This window comes from Chenopodium quinoa, unplaced genomic scaffold (assembly GCF_001683475.1).
Source record: "Chenopodium quinoa cultivar QQ74 unplaced genomic scaffold, ASM168347v1, whole genome shotgun sequence".
Taxonomy (NCBI): Eukaryota; Viridiplantae; Streptophyta; class Magnoliopsida; order Caryophyllales; family Amaranthaceae; genus Chenopodium; species Chenopodium quinoa.
Genome location: NW_018744570.1, coordinates 80,075 through 88,538, shown reverse-complemented (window position 1 = coordinate 88,538; position 8,464 = coordinate 80,075). Strand labels below are relative to the sequence as shown.

Here is an 8,464-nt window from a genome sequence, read left to right as displayed (position 1 = left end):
TTCCTAACACAGCAAATTACTTTCTAGAGAGATAAAGTATAGAGGGAGTGAGATTAGAAATAATTATCCATCATTAATCATTGGCTTTCTATTTATCGATGTACATTCATGTGGCAAAATTGTACTTTCTGGACAGATTATGGGTAAATTATGAAGGGTACTTTCGTCATTTGAGATAGATTGGGCTTAAGACATAAATTAAGCCCAAACAATTGTGTTTTTGGAACATTAAATTAAAAAGTGAACTTTTATCAATTAAACATGTATTAAAAAATGGACAAATTATTTTAAGAGGGACGAAGGGCTTATGTAAATGATAAAATAGGAATTGTTTTTAGTGCCAACTAAACTTTACATGTCATATCATGATACATGAGAATAAAATTCGAATGTTAAATTATTTAACTTTTAGAATGATTGAAATAGGTATGTAATGTTTAAGACAATAGGAGTATTGATTTTGATTGCCAATCAATAATTAACTCCAAAATTATAATATCCATCTATAATGAATTAATCATAAATTTATGGCATGATTTTCATGTTTTAATTTATTCTTTATACATAGAATATAATTCCTGTATATCGCTTTTGTCTTAAAAAATTTAAAAATATAGGTCAAAATAATTTATGGTACTCAAAATAATAATACTCAAAATCAATATTATATTATCATACAATCGGATCATTGGATTGGAAATTTCACTAGCATATTAATATATCAAGACAGAGTGGAGTACCCACACTTGCAAAGAAGTTATTAATGTTAGGATTCGATGTAGATGATACCTACTATTCTTTAGAATTTAGTTTTAGAATATGATTAAAACTAGGAAAAATTACGAGGAATGTCCTTTTAAGTGGTCGACCTTGTGTGGAAGGTCATTTTATGAAAAAGTGGCACTAAAGGTCCTTATATGGAGACTGGGTTGTGGGGAGGGTCCTTTACCAAACTCCGGCGTTGACCAAAATTTTCCGGCCAAAAAAAGTCACGTGTATAGCACGTGACAACTTAAGTGGCCTTTTTTTTTTTCTTCATTTTTTCCCTTTCCCTCTTCTTCCTCGATTTTCAGTTTTCCTCTATTTTTCCCCCTCTTCTCCAAAATTTTCTACCTTCATCTCTAACCAACAACCCCACCCCCACCCTCACCCTCACCCTCACCCTCACATTTGTTTAGTCCACCACCGCCACTGCAAATTTGTCCATTGCTCATCACTTTCTCCCACAAACTAAGTAATGAACTATGGTTTTCATGAGCCCCGTTGATTGGTTACCATCTAAAATTAAGGCCATCTCTTTCTCCTATTGCTTAGTCAACCACGACTCACCGAAATCGTCAACTCATTCAAATTACAACAAATTGGCTAATAGATCTCCATCCCACCCATCATCTTTGACATGGACGAGTCAAACAAGGAATTGTTGGCAGTGAGGACCGAGGAAAGAGACAGAACACCGAGGGAAGGGAATGACTAATAGTTGGTAGCGGCAAGGGAGACGAGGAGCAATTTGTTAGGTTGGCCTCGAGGGAGGTTGGAGGCGCCTGGAAATGGGGGAAAACTGAAAATCGAGGAAGAAGAGGGAAAGGGGGAAAAAAAAAAGAAGTTGTCACATGCTGTGCACGTGACTTTTTTTTGCCGGAAAATTTTGGTCAACGCCGGAGTTTGGTCAAGGGACCCTCCCCACAAGGTCGACCACTTAAAAGGACATTTCTCGCAATTTTTCCTTAAAACTATTAAGAGGTGCCTTTATCCCCTTAGTTTCCCTCAAGGTCTCAACCCTATTGGGACGTTTTTCCAAAGTGAGCCAATTTTGGCAAATATTAACCAAAATGGTTGCGTGGCAAAAGTATTTACCAAACTAAGCTTCCAGGCTAAAACGCTGTCTCGGTCATCGTTTTATGCCTGGGTTTTTTTTTTAAAAAAAAATCAACCTAAAAACGCTGTATGGGACAGCGTCTTTGTTGTTGACCTTTTTTTTAAAAAAATTTGTAATTGCCTTTTATTTATAAAAATGTTTTTAAAAAAACAAAAACAGTTATACCAAAGACGCTGTCCCAGACAGCGCTTTATGTACAAACTTCCTTGTACCTAAAAAGCTGTCTCAGACAGCGTCTTATTTTCAACCTAAAACGCTGTCTGGGACAGCGTTTCTCTGCTGGTGTGCAAAACAGCAGCAGAATCAACCTTTTGCCACTGATCTGCCACTTTCTTCTGCCCCCACCCACCACCCCCTGCCATGATTCTTGCCACCACAATCCACCAACAACCCCCACCATCGACCACCATCTGCCACCACTTTTGACCTCCAACAACACTTCAACCAGCTCCACCACCAACCCCAACCATTCAACAACCGTCGATAACCACCCACCACAACCAACAACACTAAAACCACCATGAACAACCACATTAACCACCACGGGCCATCCTTTCTTTCCCATTTTCGACTATGGATTCCAAATGTCTGTTGTTTAATGTACATTAGCCCTGAAGGATCTATTTTGACTGACATAAATCCGATTTGGATAAATAAGCAAACAAAACTTCAAAACACAAACAGATTCATTCAACCAGCATGTCTTATATTGATAATGCAATCGTTATATACAACATTACAGGAAAAAGGACAAAACAATGATACAATACGTTCACTACTCATCAATTTGTTGTAACCCTTCCCTAGCCTCACTGTCATCTCTTCGTCTTGGACGACGCCGAGTGTAATGGTGAATGGTGGTGAATGGGTTCCGGCGCGGGGGGGAGTGAGCTGGCTGGACGATGCGTCCTCCTGGGTTCTGAAGGGTGCAAAACTGTGGAAGATGTACTCCTCTGCCTCTGTGTGCGACGTAGGATCACCTCCACTGCTACTCTGGCCGGGGTCGAACCGCGAATGGATGGAGTGCCATCATCACCGTCCCGTTGTTGGATGAGATGACCGTGACCATGTCTGCGTAAGGAAGTCGCGGACATATCTCACATCCGCTGGACCTGGGCTCTGGTGGGTCCGTCTGTAAGGGCGAGGGACAGTGCATCATACATCGCCACCATATCCGCCGCCTGTAGTAATCATTGATCAGTCAAGTACATGATATTTAAAAAAGTTAAAAAATGAGGATGATAAGTATAGTAAAAGAAACTCACATATCCGCTAATGACGTCATGTGCCGGGTGGTAATGGGTGGACGGTGGTGTGTAGCTGGGGTTGATGAAACGGCGTGTGATAATCCTGTACCACACCATGTATGGATCGTCATGATCCATAACGCCCTGCATGGGATAACCCTGAACGACATGACCCAACCGCTGCTCCCATAGCTGAAGATACTGCCAATGCTCCAGTGCCCAGTTTGTCTCCGTCTTTCCCGACGGTCAGTGTCGTGAAGGCGCACGACAGTGTCATAGTTCTGGGGAATAGGCTGCTACAGTCCGAACTGTCGCATGACGCGGTCAGGTAGGTGACTCTCCACAACCTCGAAACAGATCAGGGGGACCCGGGCACGCCACTCTCCCTGATGCTCTAGTAGAGAGAGGGGGATTAAGTTAGAGTTTGGGAAAGAAGGGGTTTGAGAATGAAGGAGGAGGAAATGAAATGAAATACGCTGTTGGAGGGAAAAAAACGACAGAAACGCTGTCTCAGACAGCGTTTCATTAATAACCTTAAACGTTGTCTGAGACAGAGTTTATAGTTCCAGAGTTAAACGCTGTCTGGGACAACATCTTTGGTATAACTGTTTTTTTTTAAAACATTTTTATAAATAAAAGGCAATTACAAATTTTTTTTTAAAAAAGGTCAACAACAAAGACGCTGTCCCAGACAGCGTTTTTAGGTTGATTTTTTTAAAAAAAAACCCAGGCATAAAACGCTGACCGAGACAGCGTTTTAGCCTGGAAGCTTAGTTTGGTAAATACTTTTGCCACGCAACCATTTTGGTTAATATTTGCCAAAATTGGCTCACTTTGGAAAAACGTCCACCCTATTGCCCAACTTTATTTGATTATTGTATTTCTTCTAGAAATTGCATTATCTTACCTTATCAAAAACGACTAATTAAATTTTTATTCAAACTAGTATTATTTTGTATGAATTTTTATGAATTGTTTGAAATTATAAAAATAAACATGTTTTATTTTACATTTTATATTTTTATTTTTATTTTGAACTCTTCTATTTATAAAAAAGAAACTTAATTTTTCTGAACCAACTAACAAATTCCCTTTATTCCCTTTACGTTAGTTATTAAAATCAAATAACAATTAAAAACCGACATTAATTTATCTCAAAATTTTGTGTCATAATCAGTGGACATAGCTAATGAGGTGGAGATAAAATATCTTTGATTATTCTCTAATTAATATTCCGCATGTTTAAGCTTGTATTATTATTATTGCTATTAATATTATTTACTTTTGTAACATGTTCCATGTATTATTAAAGGGATGGTCTGAAGTGATGAGGTATTATTATTTTATTAAATTAAGAGGGGCATAAGAATAAATACAAAAAATAGATTTATAAATAATGTCGGATGCACCCAATAATTTGTAGTTCGGCCTAGAGTGGAAGTTGGTCGGAATAATTAATAGTCAAAATACGCGGCTCTAACCCACTTGTTCACACTCTCCTCTTATATAAAGTTTCGATTCTTACGCCACCACAATCACACCACACCTAAACCACTGCTACTGCTACTGCAGTCCTATTCAATTCCTGATTTTTTCAAATTTAAGTTGTTGAATTCTATTTCAAACTAAACTAAAGTCAAGAAATCATACTACTCGTATTATTTATTTTGAGAAAACTTATTACTGTATCAAATTAGAGGTGGTGAAATTCGAACCATGGGGGTAAGCAAGCAGCAAAGCCAGGCCTTCAATATGGGTCTCGATGTTGCCCCTCAAAACGCTTCCAAAGCATTTGATGATGATGGCCGTGTCAAGAGAACAGGTTAATTATTTTGTAACACCTTACCTTTATCTTATACCGAGTGCACCTCAAGAAAGTTATATGATCGCAGAAATAAAAATAATAATTAAAAACCACACGTGTATCATGAAACAATTGCTTCGTATACTTCTTGTATTTTCTTGTCTTAATTTGATTTCTACTTATTTTACCGACTGGGAAAGCATTAGAGTTGGTCATATTAATTTACATAAGAAGATAGATCGATATTAGAAATTGGATTGTTCTGTCATATTTTATTTTACCTTATTACATGCTTATAAGAGGTGGATAGTACATTAGTACCCCATATGTTGTTTTTAACAATCATGAATCATCGTGGTAGAGCTTAGTTCCGGTAGAGCTTGATGTTTATAATGTAGTTCCGGTAGAGTTTAGTCGTATTTTAGAGGAGGATTATAGGGGCGTGGCTATCCCACGCTTAGTCCCTCTGTAAATAGTTCTTTCTAGGTGATTTGTTTTTATTTTTCTTTTGGTGTTCTTACCTGTAAAAATAAATAAATAAATAAATAAATAAATAAAATAAGAATCACGGTGGTTATTTTAACTTATTTAGATTGAGATTAGATAATTTCATAATTTGCCTAGCTATTGTAAGTGATATATTCTTTATTTTTTTGTTTTTTTATTTGGTTCCCTCCAAGTTGATACTAGTATAGAGTTGTTTTGGAACAAAAGCACGTGAGAGTAGATATTAATAGTTGGTAGTTTTGGTTAAATTTTGCAGGGACTATGTGGACGGCAAGTTCCCATATAATAACGGCTGTGATTGGGTCAGGAGTGTTGTCCTTGGCTTGGGCTACGGCCCAGCTTGGATGGATTGCTGGCCCAATTGTGATGATATTGTTCTCAATTGTCACTTACTACACTTCTGTTCTCCTTTCCGATTGCTACCGATCCGGTGATCCTGTCTCCGGCAAGAGAAATTACACTTACATGGATGCCGTTCAAGCTAATCTTGGTATTTTATAGTAACCCACCTGGCCTTCAATTAATAATAATAATAATAAATAGAAAGTTACTACTTCCGTTATATACTTTTTGACTAAGAAAATGTTATGTCCATGGATACATATATTAATAAAAAAATTTGATAAAGTTGAGCTCGTGTTATAATTAGGTGGGTTTATTAGAAGAGACAAAGAAAGATATGGGTGGGTGTAAGACTTACATAATAAGGTAACAAGGATAGTATGAAAACGGTAGATATTGCGAATTTGCGGTGAAAGATAACAAACAAAGTTAAAGGAGATTGAAAATAGAAAAAGAGTTAAAATAGTATGTATAAGCAAAATTCCAACTTAATCTGACTTTCTGGTTGCATTGCGTTGTAGGTGGGCTTCAAGTGAAAATATGTGGATTGATTCAGTACTTAAACCTCTTTGGAGTTGCTATCGGTTACACAATAGCAGCCTCGATAAGCATGACGTAAGTTTTTATTTCCATCACGTTTAGCTTATCTTATGAAATACACATCTAAACAAAGACCAAGTTATAATTTATAAACATCATATGAATTGAAGGTTGTCCAGTTTATCTCCTTGATATGCATATTACTATCACAAGTTACAAATCACATACGTTTGGATGGTACACGTAATATTGTTGATAACCTGTATTAACGCGGCTGTAACATATAGGGCTATAAAAAGGTCTAATTGCTTCCATGAGAAAGGCGAGAAATCCAAGTGCGACATATCAGCAAATCCTTACATGATCCTCTTTGGAGTTGCTGAGATATTCTTCTCCCAAATCCCAGATTTTGATCAAATTTGGTGGCTATCAATTGTTGCAGCAGTCATGTCTTTCACTTATTCTACCATTGGTCTTGGTCTTGGTATCGCTAAAGTGGCTGGTAATGTCAACTATCTTTTTAACCGTTCACTTTTTCTAGTAGACTACATTCCTTTCTTTCTTCAGCAAAAAGCAGAAGTAGCCGTTCATTCTTGACTTTTCCTTTTTTAATTGTCAACATAGTCTTGTTTTTATTCTTATTCTCATTCTCTGTGTATATGCGATTGAATAACAGTAAATGGAAAAATCAAGGGCAGTTTGACTGGTATTAGTGTTGGTGTGGTTACGGAAACTGATAAAGTGTGGAGAAGCTTCCAAGCACTTGGTGATATTGCATTTGCCTATTCATACTCCATGATTCTTATTGAAATTCAGGTGCTTAATCATGCTTAGCTTGCTTGGTAACGTAGTCATTCGTAATTTGATGTTAGTAACATGGTGTACTGTATTGGTAATTGTGTAGGACACAGTAAGGTCACCCCCAGCAGAATCAAAGACAATGAGGAAGGCTACACTAATAAGTGTTGTAGTAACAACTGTATTCTACCTGTTATGTGGGTGCTTTGGCTATGCAGCATTCGGGGACTTGTCACCCGGGAACCTGCTAACTGGGTTTGGATTCTACAACCCATTTTGGCTAGTAGACATAGCCAATGCTGCCATCGTCATCCATCTCGTTGGTGCCTACCAAGTTTACTGTCAGCCTCTCTATGCTTTCATTGAGAAAATAGCCAGTGAGACCTTCCCTGATAGTGACTTCATCACCAAAGATATCAAAATTCCACTTCCTGGTGGTTACAAACCTTACAACCTTAATCTCTTCAGGCTAGTTTGGAGGACAGTGTTCGTGATCATTACCACCGTAATTTCCATGCTCTTACCCTTCTTCAACGACGTGGTGGGATTACTTGGAGCACTTGGGTTTTGGCCCTTGACTGTGTATTTCCCTGTAGAAATGTACATTTCCCAGAAGAAGATACCCAAATGGACTACTAAATGGATTTCTCTTCAGATTCTAAGTGCTGCTTGCCTCATTATCTCCATCGCCGCCGCTGCTGGATCTATCGCCGGGGTGGTTAATGATCTTAAGACGTATAAGCCTTTCAAGACCACTTACTGATTCTAATTGTTTTACTAAATGCTAACACAATGGTTAGGAGGAGTTGGTAGTAAAGGCACCATCGCTCAAAACAGAGGGCTCTGTAGTTGCTGCTTTTGTTGATTATTGTATGTAGGTTTTATCTTACCACTCCATGGAATTACCCTTTACGTTTATAGGTCTAATTTACTGATCCACCTTCGTTAGAAGAGTGACAGATTGGAAATCAGAGGGTAACAAAACTGACAATTGAACACAATGGCCATTGAGTATAAACTGGTATACTGCTGTTGGGGGTCAAATGAGCCACTTAAAAATAAGCCTGTGGATATCACAACTTGTTTTGTGCAATTTTCTTCTGTGTTTGCATATTTTGATACTTTATTTATACTAATGTGGTAACGGCTTGCTACTTGCTAGTGGCATAACATCGCCATGCTACTCCAGTACATGATGAACATTGTACATTTTAATAATGCATATTATCCACTCAAACCTATAATTATGCTACAAACTCTAAACATTTAACCAACATACTTGGCACATGATATCTTCAAAACACAAGTCGCAAATTAAGAGCACATGATCATTACATCCAAAATACT

The 8,464-nt window shown here is 37.7% G+C and overlaps 1 protein-coding gene across 1 annotated transcript; it reads left to right on the top strand.

Annotated features, from left to right (window-relative positions):
• Positions 1-4,552: 4,552 nt before the first annotated feature.
• Positions 4,553-8,210, top strand: LOC110699102 (amino acid permease 3-like). Its single transcript, XM_021876589.1, has 6 exons — positions 4,553-4,948; positions 5,694-5,927; positions 6,301-6,394; positions 6,607-6,821; positions 6,996-7,135; positions 7,224-8,210. The coding sequence occupies exons 1-6, from the start codon at positions 4,843-4,845 to the stop codon at positions 7,878-7,880; spliced, it is 1,446 nt and encodes a 481-aa protein (XP_021732281.1). The 5' UTR covers positions 4,553-4,842; the 3' UTR covers positions 7,881-8,210.
• Positions 8,211-8,464: the final 254 nt, after the last annotated feature.

What these genes read in the sequence shown, in the direction of transcription:
- LOC110699102 (XM_021876589.1), top strand. Translation starts at nt 4,843, where the DNA reads ATGGGGGTAAGCAAGCAGCAAAGCCAGGCCTTCAATATGGGTCTCGAT. An exon ending in GCAGCCTCGATAAGCATGAC is followed by an intron (nt 6,395 to 6,606) that starts GTAAGTTTTTAT and finishes TGTAACATATAG; the next exon opens with GGCTATAAAAAGGTCTAATT. An exon ending in TGGTATCGCTAAAGTGGCTG is followed by an intron (nt 6,822 to 6,995) that starts GTAATGTCAACT and finishes ATTGAATAACAG; the next exon opens with TAAATGGAAAAATCAAGGGC.